The sequence below is a fragment of the Carettochelys insculpta genome, chromosome 6, assembly GCF_033958435.1.
Source record: "Carettochelys insculpta isolate YL-2023 chromosome 6, ASM3395843v1, whole genome shotgun sequence".
NCBI lineage: Eukaryota > Metazoa > Chordata > Testudines > Carettochelyidae > Carettochelys > Carettochelys insculpta.
Window position 1 is genome coordinate 102,940,151 of NC_134142.1, and position 26,215 is coordinate 102,966,365.

General features: G+C 41.2%; 1 protein-coding gene across 5 annotated transcripts in view; it reads right to left on the bottom strand.

The window, feature by feature from the left end:
- TUB (TUB bipartite transcription factor) overlaps window positions 1-25,594 on the bottom strand; it is a 109,127-nt gene extending 83,533 nt beyond the window's left edge. For all 5 annotated transcript variants that reach the window (XM_074997704.1, XM_074997701.1, XM_074997702.1 and 2 more), the window contains exon 1: window positions 25,237-25,594. In XM_074997704.1, the coding sequence (XP_074853805.1) occupies window positions 25,237-25,274 (38 nt within the window). In that variant the 5' untranslated portion in view covers window positions 25,275-25,594. The remainder of the gene's footprint in view (window positions 1-25,236) is intronic.
- Window positions 25,595-26,215: the final 621 nt, after the last annotated feature.

The window sequence follows — 26,215 nt, forward strand, 5'->3', positions numbered from 1 at the left end:
GGGACTGTAACTCTTTGGCCATGTCTACATGAGCTGCTTTTACCAGAAAAAAAGGCGAAGCATCTATATAGCAAATGCACTTTTTCACCAGTTTGTCAACAAAATCCGGCACATCTGCTGGCAGTGTTATGCCTCTCCCTGTTTGGGTGTAACACCTCTCTTGACAATGTTCTGTCCACAAAAAAAGCCATGCAGATGCTGTGGTACTCTTCAGCTCACCAGGCATCCCTGCTTGCAGAGTTTCCAGTCAGCTGTTTGGTCGACAGAGGGCCTGGCAGTCTGTTGACAGAAGATTGCTCTTTCAATCTGCTTTTTTGTGTAGATGCAATCTGTCGGCAAAAGTTTTGCTGGGAAATCCCTTCCTACGGTAACTTCTGTCAACAGAGGCTTCTAGTGTAGGCATGGCCTTTGAGACAGGGAAGGAATTTTCATTATGGATGTAGACAGTTTCCTAAGAGCTACAAGTAAATTTTAAAAAGCATAACAGAAAATCATAGTGATATTGTATGAAATGAGGAAATAAGAGCCTAAGTAGGGACCAAGTACAGTAACTCACTTTTCATTTTTACTGGTCTGAAATTCATTCATCTTTCCAATATTGTAGTCTGAAAGGGTGCTGAAACTGGAGGTGCTAGGGGACACCTGGCTTAAAGCTGATTTCAACATATGCAGGTTTTACAGTTTTGCTCAATGGCTTTCAGCATCTGCACTATAAAAACTGTTCCAACATCACTGACTAGGGGAAATTTCAATATGTAAGCCCTTTAACGTAAACATTTCATTTAATAAAGACATTTATCCCAGTGATTTTACCCAACATTCTGCAAGCTATTGAATATGAATTTCTTTTTTCTAAAAATGTCCTATTAATTCTTTGCCAAACAAGAAAATAAAAACAGACAGACATGGAGTATGTTATGGTTATCTACCCTGTTACTGAGTTGTCTCCAGTTGGTCGTCTCAAACTGCCTCCAACAAATCACATGCGAAATTACCATTTACTCTAACAGTTATTTTGGATGATTCTTCTAGTACTTTTTTCATATGTTGTATGGAGAATCAAAAATCCATATGAAATAGTGGTAGCCCAGTGACTTGATGTAAGTATTACACATTGCTCTGCCTGGCCTATAAACAATTTCTAAAGATGATTAGGAAAGACATTACCTAAAGTTATTTTGTAAAAGCAGCTCCAATTTCCTCACTACTTTTAAAAAGACAGAGAATGACAAGTCAAGAAATCCTCCATTTTCTTTGCTTAAATGAAATTTAGAAGTCAATTACTGGTTTCTTGCATGACTCGTGTGTTTTAAATGTTGTTCAAATTTTTTGGCTGGTTGCTGATATGCCAAACTCTCATAGTAAGATTAAAACTTTGCTCTCAACATGTTTACATACACATGTCCTGCCCATACAAGCTACTAGGCAGGCAAGGGATTCTGGGAAGCTGTGTGGAAGGGAAGCCACAGAGTGAACAGGCTTTCAATTCTACAGCATTAGGAACAAAAGTTTCTCTGAGATCAAAGCTTCCACCATTGTCTCAGGGACATCTGTCAGTAACCCCCTGAGATGGATCTCTTGATGCTTTTCCCCTTCCTTTCTGAAGTCACTTACTTTAACATGTGCAATTGTCAATCCACTGTAAGAAGTAGGGCTGTCAAAAGTGATTAAAAATATTAATCGTGACTAATCACAATAAAAAAGTTAACCATGATTAATTGTACCGTTCATACTGTTAAACAATTATTGTTCTTTTAATTTAGCCTTTATGGTTGTAGAGAAAAAACCTTTAACATGGAACCCTAAAGGACCAGAACCCAGAAGCAAACAGAATGCAAGTTTTATTTTTCTACAAATCTCCTGATTTCTAAATCAAATCTCCCAGTTTTTGAATGCTGGGGGTTTGCAATATGGCAAGAGGTGCAGCATGCAATGTTCCCCAATGTGCACAGTATCGGAGGGGTAGCCGTGTTAGTCTGGATCTGTAACAGCAACGAAGGGTCCTGTGGCATCTTATAGACTAACAGAAAAGTTTTGAGCATGAGCTTTCGTGAGCACAGACCCACCCTTGCTCTGGCTTATTTATACCTGGCCCTGCAGATTTCCAAGACCAGCATCTGAAGAAGTGAGTCTGTGCTCACGAAAGCTCATGCTCAAAACTTTTCTGTTAGTCTATAAGGTGCCACAGGACCCTTCATCGCTGTTACAATGTGCACAGGTTTTACTATAAGTGCTAATTCTACAATGAGATATGCTAATGTAGACCTATGCAGTCCTAGGATGGAAAAAAGGCACCAACAAGAGCCACTCTCATGGCAGGACTAGGATTTTATTTGGTATTGTGCCACCAGCAGAGGCCAGTTGCTGACACAGGAAAGTGAACTAGCCAGAACGAACCTGGCCCATGTGTCGGGACAGAAATAAGGGGGATTCCTACCCCAGACCAAGGAGCTGTCAGCCTGTGACCTGAAGCACAACATTCCTTTAAACCTCATTACAAAGGATACTGGTATGCTCCAGGCCTTCTGAAAAATTAAATCACAACCTTTAAGGTTATTGAGTGCTCTCTCTAGATCCCTAGACCATGGGTGAGCAAAGTGGGAGATATCAGAGAGGTGGCCAAGTTAGTCTGTATCTTCAAAGAACAACAACAAGAAGTCTTCTGGCACCTTGAGACTAACAGATAATTTAGAGAAAAAGCTTTTGTGGGCAAAGACCCACTTCATCAGATGTGTGAGTGGTGGGGTTTCAAAGGAGGGTATAACGTGGGAGGACAGGTCTCCTCAGGGAGGAGGGGTGAATATGTAGGAGGCGCAGTACGATCAGCTCTGGGTCTCAGGCTCATCCATCTCATTAAAATGTTGAAATATGTTACTGCTTTTATGTATGTATAGTCACATGAACATACCGATTCATAAAGCTTTTACATTCTACATATTTTCTCATGCACGCTGAAAAGGGTTTTTATAAAAATATAAAAAATTTCCAGCAGTTTGGATTACTCTAGAGAGGTTGGGGGCCCCCCGTTAATTGCAGGGACAAAAAGTGGCACCTGAAATAAAAAGTTTACTCGTTACTGCCCTAGACAATGGCTGCTGCTACAATACCATTCTCCCGTCAGACGTGCCATGGTAATTAGGGAATTCGAAGCAGGCTAATGAGGCACTAACGTGCATATTCAGTGCCTCATTAGCATAATGGCAGCCAAGCAAACAGATTTGAATTGCAGATTGACAGTAAAGATGGGGGCATCTTTGAAATAAGTGCCCCACTTCAACATTCCCTTGTTCCAATCTATGGTTGTATAGCCACAGCTAAAATTGCACCTTCACAGAAGTATTCACATGGCTACCATTCTACAAGACAGCAGTTTTCCAAGAGTTAATCCAGCAACTCCATCTTTTCACCCACTGCCCCTCCCACAGAGTGTAGGAAAATACTTGCTAATTAACACACAAACTTTTTGTTATGGGAGGCAAAGCGCAGTTAAGTTGAGCAAACCTACTGCAAGTCAGGGCTTGCAAAATTAGCATGTAAATGGTCTAAGAGAATCCAAAGCAATCTCTGCTGCAGTACAAAACAAAGCAAGCAGTCATGTAGCACCTTATCCCTGCTTTGGATTACAACAGCCTCAGGCAATGGGAAGTGTAAAGTAGGGCTGTCAATTAACAAGTGTTAATGCGCATTAATTTTAATGCCTTAATTCTGTTCTGCGTTAATCACAAGTGCCTGCTTAAATTAACAGTCCTATTAAATTCAAAACAGTTCCTGTTTCAAAATGTTTTTCCCGCCACTAAATGGTTAATAATTTTGTGACACAATTATGAGTTTTCAGAGTCCATAAGAACCATTTTTAAGAGTTCTGGTCAGTTGGTTTAATGAGTTTGAAAATGGACTATTGTTGTTGAACAAAATTCTTCAAGAATCTCAACAAACTTGTTCGGGTGTCAGGAAGCTGGATGAGATGACCCAATTGTCCCTATTTATTATGCTCCTCTCCAAAAAATACTTTCCATAAGCAATCAGAATAGAATTGTACCGAATCTTCCTTAGGACACACTTCAACTGCCAACAAATATGGAAGTTTGAAGGCCATTGAATTTCTTTTAAAATAAATAAATAAATAAATAAATGCCAGGCACTTGAAATTAGGGGATGGTATTAAGTGCCCTGTCAATTACAATTATGTCCCCAATCCTGCAAAAGCTCCTGAATGTGTTTTGTTTTTATTCATGAATAATTCCATTAGCTTCAATGGGAATACTTAAGTAAGGCTGCGTCTACACTACTTGCTAAAATTGATTTTATTAAAATTGATTTATTAAATGCTAGGTTTATCAGTTAAATTCTGACCATCCTCACCTTCCCACACGTTCACCACAAAATCAACTTACTGCTGCCACACACAAGTAGTTTAAATCGACTGTTGCAGCAGCGTATTGTGGGAACCTATCCCACAGTTCCTGAGCTCTGTGGCATTCTGGCTATTTTCACTGGTAGAGCATAGGGAAAAAATGTACCGCAAGTGGATGTAGATATCTGATGACATCTTCCAACATTTCATTTCCCTCATTCTCCTGCCACGTTAAACAAGTGTCCCTTTTTCCAGCCAGGGTCTGGCTGGCCTGTATAAGAGACGTGCTTTTGACAATTGAGTAGGAGAGGGGTAGTAAAATGCTTAGGAATTGTTAGAAAAAATATTTTTCGTTTCCCAACCAACAGGTTTTCAAAACAGGTTGCAAAAGCACTGGATCTTTGCAGGCTTGGATCTGGGCTTAGACCTCCTGGCAAAGAAGGTCCTCAGATCAATAATGTTGTCTCAAAGGCCCAAGAGCCAGCCTGGGGCAACAAGAGCTGGGTCCCTCCTGGACTGGGCGATAGTTGCAGACCTTCTTGGACCTGTGGGGTGAGAACCAAGACCCCAAGGTGAAGTGCCATAATGACCAAACCTACACCAGACGGCCATCCCCTGCTGCAGCATGGAGGAAGTCCGAATGAAGGAGGTCCAGCAGTGCTACATCCGTGCCCAAGATGCTGGTTGACACTCCAGGGCAGGACCCACCAATTGCATCTGGATTTAGACCTCCTAGCAAAGAAGAGCCTTAGAACAAGAGTTTGCACCTGACATGTATGTTTAAGTAGACATGGGTGCTACACTGAAAATGCAATGGATCATTGAATCAGTTATGCCTGCTTTGGCTGCTTGCCAACACTCCGGGGCAGGAACCATCACCTGCCCCTATTACCTGAAGACCCAGGCCTGGATCTAGGTTTGGAGCTGACAAAGAAGTAAACCTCCCGGTAAAGAAGTCCCTTAGAACAAGAATTTGTTTAAACAGATACAGACACTACACTGAAACTCCAATGAATCATTTAGCCACCCTGAGCTGCTTCAAAGACCCCTGACTACAGCCATCCCCGAAGATCACGTCCACCAAAGGAGACTTCCCCTACTTAGCTAAAAGGCCCCAGACTACAGCTAGCACCCAAAAATCGTGACCACCCTGTGCAACTCACCACCTGCCCCTATTCACAGTGTGCCTAGGCTTGGATCTAGGTTTGGACCTGGCAAAAATGTAAATTCAAACTGAACGCTACATCTATCAGGTTACTATGATATTATATCATCAATATTGTGTCGATTTTAGTGCACCATAAATCAAGCTAATGGAATTTAGAGTGAAGACAGGCACTTGGTAAAGTCAGGCTAAACGACTTAAAATCGATATTATCTCATAGTGTAAACATAGCCTAAGTTTCCAAAGATAGAAGTGTAAGAAGCTGCAATAAGCCTATGGCTATGACTATGTCTACATTTGTCCCACGATAATCAGGATGATGGGAGATTACTAATGAAGTGCTGCGATCCATATGCAGCACTTCAGTAGGCTAATTCTCCCCAGCGGCAAATTCTGTCATACTTCTAAGTGCAGGCACACTGTGTAGCCATGGGCACTTTGAAGTGCCTGTGCTACTTCGGCGTGCCTTTACTCCCAAAATTTTGAGGACCGTGGGCGCTTCTAAGTTGCTGTGGGGGAGAATTAGCCTAATGAAGTGTTCAATATGCATCGCAGCACTTCCTTAGTAATCCCCAATCAGCCCGATTACCATGCGCTCTTTGAAGAAGGGGACAAGTGTAGACATAGCCTATGGGTGTGAAACTGGGGCCGTCAAGAAAGAAGCTAACGAACCTGTCAATGTTAATGTGTGTTGTTTTTTTCATCTAATGTCAAATGGTAACATTTCCAGGTAGTAATATATAAGGGAAGCAAAAGAATAAGATACTTATTCAGATGGACTTCTGTAATAATATTTGAAGATACAGTTAATACAGCCAAAATATTTTGAGATGGAAGCTTCTCTTCAAGAAAAAATATGCAAGGAATTTGGGGGGCAGCAGAATTATAACTCCAGGAATGGAAATAATGCTCATTATGAAAATAACACTCAATCCCTAAACTGCAATACAAAATCCCAATTTATTAAAATAACCCAGGAAATTTGGATTTATCATCATTTAAGCCATTCTTAATTGTTTTAGCCTTTAGTCTTCTCTTTGTTATTTGTAAAAGGTTTGGCATGCTTTATAAGCCAAATGCCATGTGAGAAATTGCTTCTATATTCTCCATTAGCCATAAAATAAAGTTTACTTCTTAGCAAATAATTTTGAGTCTCAAATAAACAAACCAGGATCCATTACCAACAAAATAATAGCAGAATTATTAATAAAAATCTTATTAAAGTTGTGCTGCTAATCCTCCACATAAAGTACATTGAAAATTTGTATCTGAATGTTATATTCCACTTTGGTAAAACCAGTAATTCTTTCGAATGCTGACAAGATTTTAATTATACAGAATAGCAAATTGTATGTTTGTCAGTGCTTTGAAACAAAATTGAAAGTAAAATCTGCAATTCTAATGGGTGTTTTTGCACTAAATCTTTATACTAAAAACACTGCAATTCATTTACCACTTAAGCAAAGTCTGTTTTCTTTACCATTTTTTTTAAAGTACAGAGTGACAGATATTGCAACCACATGAAATATATCTGGGGGCATATTATATTAAGTTGGTATATCACTGTGGGCTGGAATTTCATGCAACTCTCATGGAGAGGATTATCACAGCTCCTCCAGAAATCCAAAATAGTAGGGGTGCTGGTGGTGGGGTGATTCGGGTGAACAGTTTAGGCTGTGAACACCTCCAGAAAGTTACTACTCTTAGAGAAGCCAGCACACGCTGGTTCAAAGTGAGACTTTCAGAGACCAACAGAAAAAGAAAGTGTTTTTAAATATAAAAAAATTAGAATTAATTTGACTCTGAGCCCTTTTCCTGATCCAACAACTATATAGTTACTTCTGGCAAAGGGAGGCCCCCATCACTGAAAAAGGATTGGAAAGATTTTGGCCTGCTGGGGCCCAATAGGGATGATGCGTGACTCCTGGTATGTTTCATGTGTACTTGAGTCTGTTTACTGTTTTGTCTTATGTTTTCTCTGTAATGCCTTTCCCATAAGAATAAATGTGCCAACTTAGAGCTGTGTGGTAATTTATAATTTCTACAGCCTTAAAAACCACTGGTCAAGTGGGAGTGAGACATGGCTCTCCACCCTAGGGCAAACCCAGAAACCATAAGAGGATGTCCTCAAGTTAACGTGGAAAGGAAATAAGCACGCAGTTGCCCTAAAACTGTGATACACAGCACACAGTGGAAGTAGGGCAGGAGACCTGTGGCCAGGATTATAAGGGCGTATCCATGTTCTTCCCAGAAAAGCCACTGGAAGTATTACACTCACCCAAGAAATCAGGGTAAACAAGGTATCAGTTTATAAGATTTATTCTAACAGAACTGCCTCAAGCATAGAGTTAAATGCTTCAAACTAATTTTTTCTACTAGGAAAGATGAAGATATGATGCTGTCTCAATTTGAGTCTATGATCAGTAACGCCATGATGACTCTTACATTCATATTCAATTTGAACACAAAATTTGCTGTGTCCTGGTGTTTACAGCCAACCAAGCAGAAATTCAAGACAGGGAGTTTTTTGAAATGTAACTTATCTTTTATATTTTCAAAAGTTATTTACAAATCTGCAAGTTTGCCCACTCTGAAGTACTCATTTTTGTCTGTATGAACTTACCTCCAAAGTTATGCATGTAAGTCTAATTCTCGAAGCCCAAATTCTCTCTCTCTCCCATCATATCATAACTTAAAAGGGAAGTCACTGGCATGAGCCAGGAATGTGACTAGCAAATAGAAGTTAAGCATGGCACAGAAGTAGGCCATAGAGAAACATGGGGTCATGCCATTTTTGTTTCTCTTCAACAAGAGAATGAGGAGCAAAGAGAATGGGTTAAATTTACTAGACTTTACTTCTGGAAAAATCTGTATTGACTTCTAACTAAGCTCACAGACAAAGTAAGTTATATTAATTAGTCCCTAGTGAACAAGGAAGGACCAATGTTCACAATCAGCTCATCCACATTTTTCCCCTTTGGATGTCAGAAGACATGCAAAGTTATGACAAATGGATACTTAACTGTTGCTACAGAGTCACAGAATACTGGAACTGCAAGGGACCTTGAGAGATCAAGTTCAGTCCCTCTACATTCACAGCAGGACCAAGCAACATCTAAATCATCACTGACAAATGTTTGTCTAATCTGATCTTAAATGATGGAGATTTCACGTCCTCCCTAGGCAATTTACTTCAGTGCTTAACCAACTAGATAGGAAGATTTCTGACTGTCCAAACACAACCTCTTATGCTGCAATTTCAGCCCACTGTTTCATGTCCTATCATCAGATGTAAAGGCAAATATTTTTCACCCTCCTCCACGTAACAACCTTTTGGGTACTTGAAACGTGCTATCGTGTCCCCTCTTGGTCTTTCCCTTTCCAGACTAAACAAATCCAATTCTTTCAATCTTCCCCCACAGGTCTCATTTCCTAGACTTTTAATAACTTTTGTTGTTCTTCTCTGGACATTCTCCCATTTCTCCACATCTTTTCTGAAAGACGCTCTACTATGTTTTCATTTACTGCTTATAAAACACTGAAAAAAAGTAAGGTGTATGCAGTACCTGGTCTTAGAAAAATCAGAAAAACAAACAGTGAATAGCTGCTATAAATAAAAGGGCTTTTGTACCATCACTTTCATATTTTATTAATGTATAACTGCAGCTGCCATTTTAATCATTCCAGTTCATTGCCATAATGTCTCTCAGCAAAAGAAGCAACTACAATAACAGCAATTCTCCAGTGAAAACTAAAGGTCTCCATGTGGCCCCACCAGTGCACATCATTCTAAACTTACATGGAAAATTTCAATTAAAATATGGAAAAAATTACAGAAATGTATAATACTGGAATATAATGACTACTGATTTTATAGAAGGGAAAACTAGCATAAAATAGTGAAGAACTAACAGTACTTAGTACATTTGTCAAAAATTATATTTTAGTTCTAGCAAGTGCATTGTATATTTTAGTATTGAATGCACAATGTGTCAAACAGTACAGATGCATGTCTCTAAGGTCGCGTCTACAGTAGCAAATTCTTTCTAAATATTTTTTGAAAGAAAGGGCTCTTCTGAAATACTCAGCAGACTGTCTACACATAAAAAGCATCCTTTTGAAATTAAATCGAAAGAATGCAGTGCTCCTTTTGAAAGCGCTCTTCCACTCCCGTTTCAGGAAGGGCACCTTCTTTCGAAAGCTTTTTTCAAAAGAAAACGTGTAGATGCTCTCCAGGCCCCTTTTTCCCTTGAAAGAGCAGTCCTTGTGGCGCCCGATTTCTCAATCCCTGGTGCATTCTTTTAAAGACCAGGGGCTACGTCGACGCTCTTTTTTGAAACAGTAGATCACTCTTTTGATCCACTTTTTTGTGTGTGTGGATGCACTCTTTCAAAAGAAGTTCTTTCAGAAGAGATCTTCCAGAAGAATTTCTTTTGAAAGATCGCTATAGTATAGACATAGCCTAAGTATCTGGTTAAACTTAACAGGATTGGAAAGTACTCCTTGTTTATCCTTCTCATCCCTGCACCAATCATTTTACATCTATTTACTAGTGTTAAATTAAAAAAGCCAGAACAGAAGCTTCTTTTTAAACCTGGGGTACCATAAAGTAACTTTCTGAAGTTTATTGGGTCTTAGATACATACACATATTTGCCATTATTTTTATTTTGAGTTGCATATGTTTACAGTGAAACACACCAAAAGGCAGCATGGTTTCTAGTGGTTATGAGGATGGGACTGTGTTGGGTGGCATGTGAAAGATTTGCGTTCTATTCCCAGACTCCCAACGTGACTGAAAGTCACGATCTCATCCCTGTCTCAAATGTCCCATTCAGTAGCGTAATTCTCTTCCTTTGTAACTTAATCCATAGTCCTCAAATGAAAATCACACCAGTGTGTCACAGATCTAATCAAATGTCCCCTCCTGTGCACTTCCTTCACTGCTGTTATGGATCCATCCACTGGATCCTGTCCACACTAAACCTTCAGAGGCTGAACAGAGTCCGCCCACTTCCCTCAATGTGGACTCTTTAGGCATAGTCTCCCAGTGCCAATCCTCTATTTAAAACTCACTCCTAAGAGTGCAGAGTCTGTATAGACCCTGCAGTCAAACTACCTAGCTGTTGGTACTAGTACTGACACCCCAAGATTCAGAGCTTAATCACGCTTTCTGCCAAGAAACTTCAGTCATGTGGGTACTCCGGGATCAGGGTTGCCAGATTTTTGGGGAGGGTTTGCGGGACAGGCAGCCCCAGCCATGGGATCCCCTGCCGAGGGGACAGGGGACACCAGCAGCCACATGGCTGTGAAGCTGCAGTGGCTCAGAGGCTGCCTTCAGCTGGTAGGTGAGGGCCCCTGAGCCCCAGTTGACTTGCAGCCTCTGAGCTGCCAGGGTCTCCCTGCCCAGAGATCCCATGGCTGGGCTCTGCACCCCCACAGACTCCCAGCTGAGGGGAGGCCAGGGTATCCCCAACCCCTACCTAGGGTTCCCACAGTTGGGAGTCAGCTGGGACACAGAGCCCCATCGGCAGCCCCAGACATGGGAACCCCAGCTGGGGCCTGGAAATTTCCATGACCAGTACCACACCCTGGGGGACATTCTTGCATTAATGCAGGATGCGGGACTTGTCATGGCAATTAAGGACTGTCCCACAGATTGTGGGACACATGGAAACACTATCTGGGGTCACCTGCTAACTTTTTGATAACAAGTATAACATGCAACACAAAGAAACTTTACACAGGATTCTAAAACATGAGTGTTTTTTACACAATAGTACAAGACCCTACAGATTATTCAGAAAAAACAAGTGTTCTTTGTGCAACTCACGACTCATTCTTCCTTAGGCAGTGCTGGGGGACCACCTGAGCAAATGATCAAAATCCCCAAAGAAATCAGTTCTTGGCCTTTCAGTCCTTCTGTCAAGTGACTACCAGATTAGTTTCCTCAGGCAATCCCAGGCTCCTACCAAGTGACTTTGTTGTCAGGCTATTCCTCCTCAGACAACCCACTTTCCCTGTGGGGAGAGCCAAACTATCCATGATGCCTGTATTTGAAGAGAAAACCAAATGGATTTAACAACCCTGTACGGTCAGCCCTGTTTCTCTACTCTTTGAAATGGCATCCAACAGGGAGCTAGACGAACAGCAGAAAACACAAAGCTGCACATTCAAAAGAAGGTTTGCTGCTTGGTAACGATACATAATCTCATACAGAATTCACAAGATTCCCCAAATAGCACAATAGGCAAAGTATTAGCATGTCTGCTTGTCTAGCAAAAGTATGTAGCAGGGAAATACTGCAAAAAAAAGTGCCATCTGCACATAAAGACTACTGAAGCAATGATGTCCAGGATCACTCGTGCCATAAATCAATATGGATGTACCAGAAAAAGTGGGATACAATTCTTAATAACCATCTTTCCTGCTAGATGCATGACGCTGGATTAGATGATTCAGGTGGTTCTGTACAATTGTAATTAAGTTGTTTCTGGCCTGTGGGAAGCTATTGTAAACACTGATGAACAAGGTACTATGTGTACTTTCCAAAACTGAGTTGTTTATATAGTTAAAACAGTTTCCTTCTACTCAGGATTGAAATCCATATGCCAGCATATGTTTGGCCAGATTTCCCAGATAATTATACGTGGCTGTGTATTTCCAGATTTCTTGATGAACTAGCTGAAGGCACATCTAATGACAGGATGTAATCAACAGATCATGTGCCAATGGTCGCTATTTGCACAACAAGTCAACTCTCAGTGCCTAGCCTGTTAAACTATTCTCATCTTTCTCCTTGCTTTTCCTTTTAATCTTCCCTAGTCCCACTATGGAATACTCACGATAGGCTCAAAGAAATGGCAGCAACTCAACAGCAAAACACTGCATTTGGCATCCAGATGATCAGACAGGAAAAAGGTTTTCCAATCAACACTCAGCACAGCTGAAGCACTTCAGCATGGACACTACCTGCATGAACAGAGAGATTTGCCAATTGGTGTAGTTAATCCACCTCCCTGAGGTGGGAACTAGATCAAAAGAAGAATACTACATAGATGAGGAGTTAGGTCAGATTTATCACACCCCTGACTGACATAATTAAACCAACCTAATCTTGTATTGTAGGCCAGGCCTCAAACAAACAGGAACTTTGTAATCATCCTAATATTTATATAGTGTCTTTCCTGTAAACTTATCCCAAAGAATTATGCTAACTGAATGCATATAACTGAGCATATAGCCTGTATCCAATCACTTTACATAAAAGAGTGATGTGCTTCAGTTTGTGGGATAAAATACCACAATTTGTTCATAGCAGCATAAGACAGGAAGTGAAGAACATTATACCCACTGAAATTATCTTCCCATACACAGAAACAAACTCTATTGTGACATTGAGGATGATGTACAACTATACACCTCTGCAGGTCCCAGTTGAAGGGAATAGGGGTTTTTCAAAAGCTTCATTGCTTCTTTTTCTTGACGTCTTAGAGGATGGTACTGGCTAGCTACTTTTCCACCTCAAAACTCCTTTCATGTTCCCTGTTTAACATGGGATATGAAATTCCATAGCCCAAATTGCCTGACCATGCAACCAACAATATATAAACAACATGCAGCTCTACAGCTATTTTCTCTCTTGTTCAGTACCTGGCCAGAACTGGAAACTAGATGACAAGAAGTTCAATCCAGAAAAGATGGACACAAGGCTGAACAGCACAGGTTGGCAATTTGACAATTCAGGAGGATTACTGCTGCTTCCTCAACTGATGAATGCATGTACCCATTTCAAAGAGAGTTTCACAGGGGGACACCACCCGCCCCCCAAACAGCTCTAGACTGTCTGTATTTACATCTAACTGCGGCCATTTCTTGATGTAATCATCACAAAACCCATCATTATCTTGGTCACCACCACACTGGATTACTGCAATGTGACCACCTACTTGCTTAATGGAGTGCTGTTGTAAGCAAATTATTGTGGAATTTCCCATCCCCTTCTACGTACAAGTCAATGTGTTGTTTCTAATTTATAAAGCCTTACATAGATTTGAAATCTATTTTAGGTGTACTTACTTGAGAGTGGAGGCAGGAAATCATTCACAGAGTGTCCTCAGCTCCTTGACATCATCTTGGTCAAACATAAATCTTTTAGGACTACTAATTACTTATAAATACCTGGAATACTACAAGGAGGAGAGGTATTTATACTTAATGATTTAATACTACTGACTTGATGAGTATTACATTTAATTCATGTCATGTATAGAAATCCCACAGCTATAGAGATGTATGGTTAAGCAAAAGGGAATTGCAGAACGCAACTATCCTGGTTGGAATTTGTCCAGCTCTTCCAAAAAGAACCATGAGCCACTAATAACCAGAGAGATAGAACACCATAAAGCAATTATCCCACCATGAAGGGTCCACATAAAAAATAAAGTATTCACTGAGGTAAAATTCAGTAGAATCCATGATGAAGAAGTGATATGATTCTTATAATACAGAGGAAAATGGTTTGTGAGAGCCAGAAGAAATATTAATAGATTGTTTCCAAATTCACAGGTTACACAATTTCAGGACTATTAACACAGGCAAGTAAGTAAACAGACGAGTAGAAAGTAAAGAAATAAGAAAGGATGAAGGAAAGAGAGAAAAATTTCTTTTTCTGAAGGATGATCGACAAAATGCAATGCAGTTTGAAGAAAAAGCCATGCATTAGTTACTGCTTATTTTATACGCAGGTAATCCAAACGTGTTCACAGTAAAATGGGAATTGCAAAGCTAGTTATAAATTAAGACCCTTTGGGATGAATTTACATCATGATGCACAAGGAATTAATTTGAATACTTCCAGTATTTTAATTAATTGCATGCATAACTCATCATACACTGTCTACTGTATATTTTATATTTTTCTTGATAATTATCATTTAGCAATGAGAATGAATTGTTCTTACCAAGGAATACACAGAAAACAGCCTGCGTCTCAGTGATTCATGCAACATGACATTCTGAATAAGCAGAACAACTTTTCCCTCTAGTCCCACTCTCGAAAAATAAGCATTTTCAGTAATAGTTATGTTGTGAGATTTTCAAAAGAAGCCAATATTGGGCTAGCAGTGAGAAGAAAAATTAGAAAAAAACTCAGAGTGCTTTTGAAAATCCCACCCATAATTTCAAATACATTTAATCCCACATAACACTATTTCTTATAGGTATACATTAGCCTAACAAAACCTTCTATTTTACCTGCAATCCTAATTTATATAATAAGATCGGGAAATCTTTAGAGTCAGCAGGATTACTTTTATGTTGTACAGTCCCAAACTCATGGTTACTATTAGATAAATAAACAACTAATGACTGCCTCAGGGTCACAACTTTCACAGGAAAAATAATATTGCTTGCATTTTAATTATAAGTTTCTTTAAGGCTGAAGTTGCTGTATCTTTAAGACTATGGGTAAAATGACAATACCATTTAAGTCAATGGGGCCATGTCTACACTTGGCCAAAATTTCGAAAGGGCCATGCTAATGGCCAGATCAGAGAATACTAATGAGGCACTGAAGTGAATATTCAGCACCTCATTCGCATGCTGCCAGCCGCAGCACTTCAAAATTGCCGCGTTTCGATCACATGCCGCTCATCTACACGGGGTCCTTTTCAAAAGGACCCTGTAAACGTCTAAATCCCCTTTCTGATAGGAATAAGGGGATTTCATCGTTTGCGGGGCCCTTTCGAAATATTGGCCAACCGTAGACAAGGCCTGGAAGTTTTGCCACTGACTTCCATCAGACTAGGATTTCACTGTATGTGATTGTTACACTGGCTACAAAAGTTAAATACTTTTCCAGATACCCCAATTTTTTAGTGAAGTGGCCAGCATGTATATTCCCACCCACAAGAACTGCTCTATTAACCCCCACAGTTACAACTGTAAATATATGTCTCAATCATCTATAACGAATGATAATCTAGGGAATGTTGCTGTTAAAAATACAAAGCCTGGAAACTCCAAATTAAAATTACACTCAAAGAAAGAAAAATCAAATTTGTTGCCTAACTTTCTGGATTGCTATTCTAGATGTCCCTGAACAAATATGAATGTTTGTGGTAAATTATTTCTTACGTACCAGGAAATTGCAATCCTGGTTCAAGAAGAAAATTGTGCTAAAGAAATGCTTAGGGTAGACAGGTCATGCTGAAATAGCTTATCTTTGAAGCCAGGTGTTAATGCTCACAGTAATCTATTTAGTCAATTTCAGACTTAGAAATCAAATAGCAGAAAAGATATTTAACCAATGCCATATCTAACAAAGGAATAAGACTAGCCATTTTTATTTTATAGAATATGAATAGTTATATGCCAAGTAGCAGAGTTCTTAGTCCTAATTTATAGGAATGTGCGGGGGCGGGGAGGGAAAAAACACAATGTAGTATTATTACAGTGCAGATATGGAAAAGTTTCCCTGATGGATAGCTCAGTGGCTTGAGCATTAGCCTTGTAAACCCAGTGTTGTGAGGTCAATCCTTGAGGAGGCCATTTTGGGGGCTGAGGCAAATAGGTTTAAAAAAAATTGTCCAGGATGGTGTTTGGTCCTGCTGAGAGGGCAGGGGACTGGACTCAATGACCTCTGAAGGTCTCTTCCAGATGAATGAGACAGGGGTAGGGATTTTGTACATTCCTTGTTTTTAAAATCTGCAACAGAAGCAGATGAAGTGATTTAAAATTAATTAACTTAGAAGAATCAATTATCAGAGTCTGGCTCATTGGTATACAAAGCAATTTAAATGTTATTTATTTACCAGTTGCTCTGTAGATGCTGTCACCCAAAGATGAACGATCTCTCCATAATGCCTACCCTGCAGTTTAGCTAGGCATATAAGAGTACTTGCTACCCTGACGTCTTTAAAACCTTGTTTAATGGAAAGGAAATTCCTCCTATGCTGGGAGGAATTTTCTATCCTCTACCCTCCTCCCAAAAATGGAATGCTTTTTAGTGGACAGGTCACTGTCATCGGCAACTAGGAAACCAAATGGTTAGCACCTAGTCAACTCATATTTTATTTGCAATAATTGTTATAATATTTTAGTAGAACAGCAGTGTACAAGGTGATAGTGTCTTCCGACACTTACAAACCGATGAAAATGTGGCCACATCAGATCTTATGTACTGAAAGAAGTACAGCTGGTTGTCTTTTTACTTTAAAGTTGGCACAGTCATTATCTGAGGAAAGTACTTATCTTTGTACCATTCTGCCTTTCAAAATGGTATCATTAGAACAGAGAACTGTTTTGATCTCACCTCTAACCAGGGATCAAGTCCTGCTGCATCTAAAGCAACCGTGGATAAACTTCTGTCAGATTCACAAACATATTATTTGAAATCAAACAAGGAATTTCCTCAACATATAATTCCTCATCTGCGGCTAGCTAAAATTGTGATTACAATCAAATATACCATTCAAAACTCATGCTGTGGCTTCATTACCTTTGTCAGATGATTTACATCACTAATTATGAATTATTATAGTCACAGATTCATGTTAACATGCTTCGCTGAAGCAACTGCAAGTTTTATGATCAAACTTACAATTCACAACTCAACACGAGGGAACATTTGATAGCTAAAATAAAATTCAGCTTTGTGGAATAAAGCTGGAATTCTCACCCATTCAGACAGCGAACACAAGAATGTCTCAAATACAATCAAGTTAAATTCTCCCTCAAAAGTAGACTATTGTTGACTATTCCCATTATTACCTCAGCTATAGTGCGATATTGCAGAGCCTTGAGTCCAGTTCAATCCCAACAATACCCCCCTTCAGTTCATACAGACTACAGCCATTTAAAATATTATCCTCACTAGTCAATCTGATCATACCCTTCACTAGAATGTCCTTCCCGACGTCAGATTTGAAGCATTAAACCCTGCTTTCACGGCTCTAAATAACTCTCTCTCTGTACTTTCTTGTGAGTTTTCTGGGTGATGTATGCCACTCCAGCTAAGGTACTACATTTATCCACTTCTTCCACACTCCCCTCTGCATTTTCTTCCATACACCTATTTGTGGAGCGCTGTAACAGGATGGCTGGTCCTTTAAACTGAATGGCCTCCTCTTCCAGGCCAGGTTTGCCCTAGTCTGGTGTAATGGGGCAGCTGGAACTACTGCTCACAGTTAAAAATGAGAGCCCATCATCCTGAGAGGGACATTCAGAGAGGCAGTCTAGAAACAGACAGCAAACTTCCCCAGGCCAGAGAGGGCTGAAAGCAGTAGACTTCAAGCTGAAGGGTCAGAGACAGCCTGAAGGCTCAGGAATGATGGAGGAGTTAGCCCATGGATCTCAACCTGGGGAGGAAACCAGGCAGGAAGGGTTGGGGCAAGGTGTGGCAAGACACACCAGAGCCGTATGGGGGGTTTGACTGCTGCAAACAGTGAGACCCTCTTGTTTTGTGGGGACTGGTGGAAAAAGAGACTGGTTTATGGTAGATGTGAGGAAGTTTCAATAATACATTAATACTATGCAAATGGCTATTTGTGCACTTTAAAGGCTTAAAGAAATTTATCTGAGGAATCAAGAGAGCAACTGATGCTAGGAGCCCCATTTAGGGATGCTCTGAGGCCACACATTCACAAACTCCTTTCCAGATCACTGCTGTAAAACAACCACTCTCTCCTCCCTTCTTCTGCATAATCCAGTTCAAAAGCCATACCTACAAGAAATCAGTCAGTCAATAATGGCCAACTAGAGGGACACTGATGCTCATGTATCCATAACAAAAATCAGTAACAAAGGAAGTAACAAGATGTATGGCAATAATCACCTTGATAACTTTGCCAGCATACTGGACCTTTTACCCTGCCCGTCTGCTGTTCTCTCTTTTTGACTGCAAGCTCTTCAGGGAGAACAGTCTCTCTCTATGTATCTGTAGAGTTTTATTGTAACGTAAATAAAAACAAAGCTTAAAGTGAAACAGCAGGGTCTACAGCAGGGCACTCTCATCAGAGAGCCCTCAACTGCAGAATTCCCTGGCTGCCTCCTTGCACGTGCACAGCACAACACTATACTTCTCTCTTTCCACAGGCCTTTCCTTAGTAAAGATTAAGGATGCAAAAACCCAAAGCAATATTTCTTTTGTTCCCCACTCATTCATTTCCACTTATCTTCTGCTGGCACAATTTACCACTTCAGGGAATATCTTCCAAGTTAGACAGCAAGGATGCATCTACTAATTCTTACATTTGGAACCTACATATTACTGTATCGGAGCATAAGTAAACAGAGGAAAAGTTTTTAAAAAACTCTCTACTTTTACACCTGTGTTAGTTTATCTTTGAATAACCAACAATAACAGAAATAAATAAATTTCTACCAATACTTGATAACAGTTAGAATTTATAAATTCAGTTAAAGGGTATTAACTATTGAAGTTTTAAAATAATAAATTAGAATACTATAGTGGAAGATACACAGGATTTCTTGTGGCATCTTATAGACTAACAAAATGTATTTGGGCATAAGCTTTCGTGGACTGGAACTTACTTCATCATCGGTTCCAGCCTGCAAAAGCTCATTAGTCTAAGGTGCCCCCAGGACTCCTCATTTTTGCTGCAACACACTAACACAGCCACTTCTCTGATACTTATTATCTGAATTATATATAATAAAAGGTAATAAACCTGTTGGAAGAACACATTTACTACACAATCATGCTGTATTTAAACAGATTACCACACCACTTACATAAACAGTCTCACAAGCGATATAAAAATGCAAATAAAACACCATAGTTTATGCTGACTTGAGGTACTTTTCATGGTTTGATTGACTTATATGTAGGGCCCTACTAAACTCATGGCTGTGAAGGTACAACAGTGAAATCTAATCTCCGCTGTGAAATCTGGTCCCAGCAAGGATCCAGCTATTAGTCCCAGCTGGGAACTGGGAGGAAAGAGACATCCTCTACCCTTGCCAGAACCACCCTCAGCGCAGTTCAAACCCATCTCCCAGAACCTCAGCTGGCTGCAGCAAGCTATGAGGCTCCAGCTCTCTCTCTCTCTCTCTCTCTCACACACACACAAGTTTATGTCTCCAGCTGTCACCCATGCCTGACCATCTGGGGAGGCAGTGTCCCAAGCTGTCAGCCCCCTGCCACCCCAGGGGCGGCAGACTGCTAGGACAACTGTACATACAGTAATCCAGGCGCTGCAATCCTCACTTCTGGAGATGCTGACATTAGACTGTGCAAAAGCCAGCAGGCTTCCTCTCTAGCTGCCTAGTTCCACACGGGGGAGGACAGAAAGGTGGCAATCCCACAACTGCCTCCAATAACACTACAATCCCTTCAGCCTCACCAGTTTTTGGCTTATGACCCCAAAAGTTACACCACCATGAAATTCCAGCGGTAAACATCTCAAAACATGAAACTAACTGATTTTCAAAGCCCTGGTCATGGAATTGACCAAAACAGACTGTGTACGTGGTAGAGCTCTACTCTTGATTTCCACAGAAAGACCATTTTTATGACTTTTACGAAAACATAATACTAAGTGGTTTTGTTTTGACAGTAATTACTGGACTCTACACTGGAGGAGCTCGTCAGGATTCGTGGAGCTATTTGAAGATCTTTGTATGTTTCCAAAAGAACTCCACGGATGCTTTGCTGAGAGCTTCAGAAGACTAGGGACGCAAAATTCCCCATGATCACAGCACTTTTCATCTGGCAGCACTATATTTTTCTGATGTAAAGACTGCACTTTATAAATTTGAACTACACTTGTCTATTTGATTGTAATGGGAATTTTATACAGTTGGAGCAAAGAAACTATATTACAATGAACTCTTTCATAACTGGCAGCCCCGGGAACAGGAGTTTGCCAGATATTCAAATATTTTGGATAAAGGAGCCGTATACTTAGCAATGCATAACACTACAGAAAAAACAAAATTAGCTATTAAGAAAGAAACAAAAATGTATGCAGAAGTACTTTATTTACCAGCAACAGCAGTATTGTACACTGTAAACTTATACTGTATTTGGGGTATTTATTTGTATTTACTTTGACTGTACTGTACTTATGGAAAACATAACTAAAATTTATTTATGGTTAAAATGCCAGTAATTTGCGCACTCCAGATGACAGAATAGTGGGTATGAAAGAGGTTACTGTACTTCATCCAAAGTCTCTCTCATGTCCTTGCTAGCATTAAACAAAACGAATATGTAAACACCAGAGATTCCACAAGTTAGCAATGGGCTCAGTGCAAAATATGGATCCCTGTTTTTGAATGGTTCTAATAACATTTACCTATTCAGACATCACATATGTTTGTTGAGATTCTCCAACAGATATTTTAGATATTGAAATATTTAGACACATTATTTAAACAAATAAATATGGGTCTTGGTTAACATTTTTCAGTGAAAATTGCCAAAGGGCACTATTGCAGAACATTTCACATATATAAACAAAAATATTTTCTGAAGCAGAGGTAGCTTAGTGAAAATTGGAATGAATCACAATTTTTGCAGGTGATCTACACAATTTGTAAAATGGGGCTCTAAAGCTCTTTTTGTTCCCTCCTAACGATGGCCTGAACAGTTCTTTTTTATTACCTATCTATGATCTCACTCTAAGCCTATAAAGACTCATTCACAAGTTTAACTTCCCAGGAGTAGCCTCATTGAAGCATTTTTTTAACTTTACAGCTCTATTCAATAATAGATTTCATTTTACTACAGAAAGAAAGTGACACATTGTGGTTATCAGTGCCACAGCCCATCGGCTGTTAATGCTACAAACAAGAGAATAAAAGTATTTAAGGCAAAACACTAAATATTTCTAGTCTAAATACTTTCCAACAAAATATGAATTTTCATCCATGGGGAGCAAAAAACACACTGATCCTTGAAGGATACTCTCATATTTTTAGTTAATCTGCTAAAAATTTTTCAATATCTCAATTGTAGTAAAATTAGTAATGAGCTCTGGAAATTCATAGATGGCTTAGTAGCCCCTCCTGGCTCAATATATATTAAAGAAAAAAAGTGTACCCACTGTGCTCAGATGAGTAGTCTGACACTTTGTGAAGAAATACCTTTAAGCTTGAATCAATATCTACATATTGTGATAGTTAGGATTGCTAGGATGACCAATGTAAGTGAAGGATTTCTGTTATTATTTTAGAGCCCACGCTAAAATTCAAATTTCTTCTCTAATACTTTCGTGTCCTTAGAGCTCTTGTACCATGTTGCATGTAGGTCAATGAAGTTCAGACCACGTTACATGTGTCTTTTTGGACGGCAGCATGCTCTTTTCCAAAGCTAGCAGTGACACTGCATTGCAGCCAACAGTAAGTATCCAACAGATCTGTCAGCTTTAAAAAACTAAGACTTACTAAAACTAAAACATCATACAAGAGGAGCTAGGCATTAACTAATATTTCCAACCAGATCAGCCAACGTAAGTCTCGCTGTCAGAAAGAACATAGTCTAAGATGTACACTATTTCTCGGGTCTTCTCTTGCTGTGCACGTGTAAATCTGTGAACAGCAAATTTTGCCACAATTTACTGAAAACTTTTTCATATATAATTCAGGTACTAAAATAAAAGAGACTTTAGAGATTTACATTTGTGTGATAAACACATTTTGGGCTGGATCTCCTTGGATACCGAAGGCAACAGAGTTTGGTGGGATTTGCCAGTGCTTACCACTGCTCGGGTTCTGCCCTTTGTCCAAGGAAAAATAAAATGCTCAAGTCCCATGGGACAAAATTAATAATATTAACATTAATATTTAACTTGTGGTAATAATATTGAGTGATTAATTTCTTGTCATAATAATTAGTATTACCATAAATCTAAACAAAAACATTTACTTCACAGAAAGAATTTTAATTTTTAGCATTCATTAATTGCAATAGTAAAGAAAACAAGTGTTAAAAATAAAACCACATAGATTGTGATAAATATCCACAAGAGGCAACTATGAAGAACCATGACCAAAGGCATGTTTCTGTGAATTGTAAAGTACAGAAGAGACCAAAAGTGTATCATGGAAGGAAAATGTAGCAACGCATGCTTTCTTTTCCTCCCCATAGCCACTAACAGCTCCTCTGCAAAATTTTAGCATTGTCTGTCTACTGTATGAGAAAAGGGGAATGGTCAGGCTACAACAGGGAACAGTCATGGAAAAACTGAATTTGTGGAATATTGCCCTTTCCTACATGCGTGTTGTGACAAAATAAACTCAGTAGGTTTTGGAGCTGCCTATCAGCTTCCTTTGTTCTCATTCTCTGCACTGGCACCCCCACCTTGAAGGTGTCATCACAGTATTCTTATATTTTAAAGCTCTTGAATTTCTGAAATACTTACATTAATTTCAGACTATAAGCTACATGGAGCACCCAAAAGAAAAATATTACGGTTTTAATTTGTGTAATTAACCACCTTATTTTTCTCCATGCTAGGGACAGAGTTATTCATCTTCTATATTTATAGTGCATCTGTCACCATGATATCTAGCCAGTAGGACAGCTGTAACTCACATAAGGGTAATATATACTGGAACAAAGCACCATTTCTCTACAGCATTTTTCTAACAGTTGTACCACTGTTTAAATGTTCTGCAAATAAGTTTTTAAAAAATATGATTTCTCTCCCAAAAAGTGTTGACTACTTTATCTGCACATAAGAACTGATTTACACAGAATCTGGTGAAACAAACATAACTGTTGTGCCATCAATGTTCTGAATATATCTGTTCAAAGTAAACACCTTCATCTAGAACCCAAATATCTACTTGTTGTACAGTAGCTAAAGTCCTGAAATAGGATTTTATAAAATGAAGCCATTAAACAAAACTCACACATTTGCTTTTTGAAATCCTTCAATTTGAAACACACACATTTTTAAATGAAATGTGATAAGCAAAATACACAAAGAAAAATGAGTAATAATAGCAGGTGTTCAAAGCTCTGCACAAGCAAAAGGAATCCTTATGAAACAGGAAATATAAAATTAAATATTCAAAAAGCAAACACGGAAAATACGTAAGGACAAAAACAGTATAAATTTGTAGATGAAACATAAGCAACCTGTAATGCAATCACTTCCGGGACAGAAGCAACTTTTTCTTTTTGAAGGATGTAAAGTTAAAAATAATAAAGCAACTGAATATCGTTTTCATAGTAGTTTTGTATCACAGCTCAATTTACCCACTTGTAATAGTGAGATAAATGAACTTCTATCCCCAGCAGTTTTCTTTATTAATTCAATAACTCGGGGGCAAGGGGAGGTAATGGTAGCCTGCCTGTCTACACCAGTCCTTTGACACATTTATCCTGTATTCCTTGTGCACCCAAACTCTTAATGACTTCAGTCTCACAGCCAATACAGACACAAAAACAGAACAGAAGCCCTAAAAGTGCAGCTGCCCTACAAGCCCTGATTGCAGTCTGTCTTGTAGCCCTTCCTCCTCTCCAAAGAGCAGAGATAAGGGGATCCATTCCAGAGTGACAGGGGCTGCCTACCACACTTTTGACGCACATACCTCTCCGGAAAGAAAGCCAGGAGACAGAGACTTTGGTAGCTTATGGCAACCAAGGAACCAATGACAGCGAGATATAGCTGGCGCTGCCATGGCAATCACAGCTCTTCTCCATGGCAGCAGCATCAGGGAGGGCAGCTAATGCTGACTGCCAGTCTTCTACATGGCCCATAACATGTCTATTCTGTAGAGTGGGAGAGTGGGGCAAGAAGAAAGGGACATCGTGTACAAAGGTTATTTTGTTCTTCCCATCAATGCCTACACTACAAACCAAATAAACTGGGGATTCACACAACAGACACTCCAACAGGTGCCTAACTGGCTGAGCAACACCCTTCAAACTGCTGTCCTTCCCCCAGTGACAGCCTCTTTTATTCAATAGGGTCCTTTCATCCAGTACAAAAAGACAGAAGTGAGTCCAGAGTGCAGCAGGGGACTCATCATGCACTCTACAAAGTAGAACGGGGATGGTCTTTGGAACTGATGTTGCATTAACACAAAGATATCCGCAGCTTCTGCTGTAAACAGCCTGGGTGCTGCTGCACACTGCACGTGTGTAACTGTTACAAAGCTTTCCAGCTGCAAAGTAAATGTACTTTTCCCAACTACCAAGATCATACTACAGCAGTCAGAGACCTTCATTGATCACAGGCAATGGGCCTACACTTGCTCTGAGAAGCGGGAAGGAAAGCTCTCCTTAACCTCAGTGGGGAAAGGATTGGGCCCGAAGGAGGACTCTTGCTCTGGTGGTCCATCTTACCTCACTTGCACAGCCGGGATGCCCTAGTGCACCCATCTGTACTGGGCGGAGTGAGGAGCAGGAGAACCCCAGGCCGTGGCTTGGCGAGGTGCCCCACTTTTCCCTGGGAGACAAGCAGGGAGGTGTGGCTTTCTAGTGGGAAACCCGAGGCACCCCACACGACGTCTCCGGGGTGATTGAAAAAGAGGAGCGATCCAGCCGATCCAGAAACCAGGTCAGCCAAGGCGAGGGACCTCTTGAACCCGCCGAGCGCACCCAGGGCTCAGGCCCGGGAGCCCCCCGCCCCGTCCCTACAAACTTTGCAGGCGCGGAGGGAAGGGGGGCAGCCGCCCACCACACCCCCGAGCTGCTCCCAGCCGGTCAGTTGTAGCTGCCCGGGACCAGGCGTCCTCCCTACCTGTACGGGATCCAGTCCGCCTGGAGCTTGGAAGTCATGTCTCCCCGGAGCAGGCGGCCGCTCCAGGGGCAGTGCAAGGGCTGGGAGCCGGGGGAGAGGACGCCGCCGCTGGTCCCCTGGTCAGAGCCCCCTGCGACCCGGGCAGCATCCTCCGGCCGGAGCGGGGGGCAGGAGCGGGCGAGCCCAGCAGCGAGCCCGGGAGCGGCAGCAGCCCCCCGGCGCGGGCAGCATGGAGCCAACGAGCAGCAGCGCGGCCCCGCTCTCTCCTCCCGTGCCCGGCTGGCGGCTGAAAGGGGTGGGGGAGCTCTCGCCGCCCCAGCCCGGGCCCTGGCTGTAACCCCGCCCCCCCGTCCCCTCAGCTCCGGCCTTAGCCCCGGCCTTAGCCCCGGCCGAGCTGCACGGAGGAGGAGCCGCGCGCCGGGTCAGTGCACAGGCGGGGTCGGCCGCCGACCAATCCCCGCAGCCCGGGCCCCCCGCTCGCCCGGCGCGGAGTCCCGCCCAGCGCCCCCTGCACCGGGCCGAGGCCGGGCGCCGACGCGGGGAGCGGAGGGAACGGAGCCGGGGACAGGCGGGTGCGTTTTCCGGGGAGGCTGTGCAGCGGCCAAAGCGGGGGACAGGTGCCGGGGCAGCTGGAACACATTGTGCTGCCGCAGTAGCAGGAGCTGCGGCTTTGATGTTTGCAAGCGCTTCTCCTTGTTCCCAGGGCACCTTGGGGGGGCCTGCAGAAACCTCCGGCCAGTCCTGGGACCGCCCTGAGTAGGAGAAACAGAGGAAGCTAAAGGAGACTCACACCTTTGAACTGCACCTGCCCCTTTTCTCTGTAGATACTCCCAGCCCCGCGCTTGTCACCACTTTTTCCTGAAAATCACAACTAATTCGCAGTCCTTCATCGCACCTCCAGGTTCTTTGAGAGTCAGCGATTCTAGGTCCAGTTGATGAAGCAAACTGAGTAGGATGTGTCCCATACTTGCAAATATCA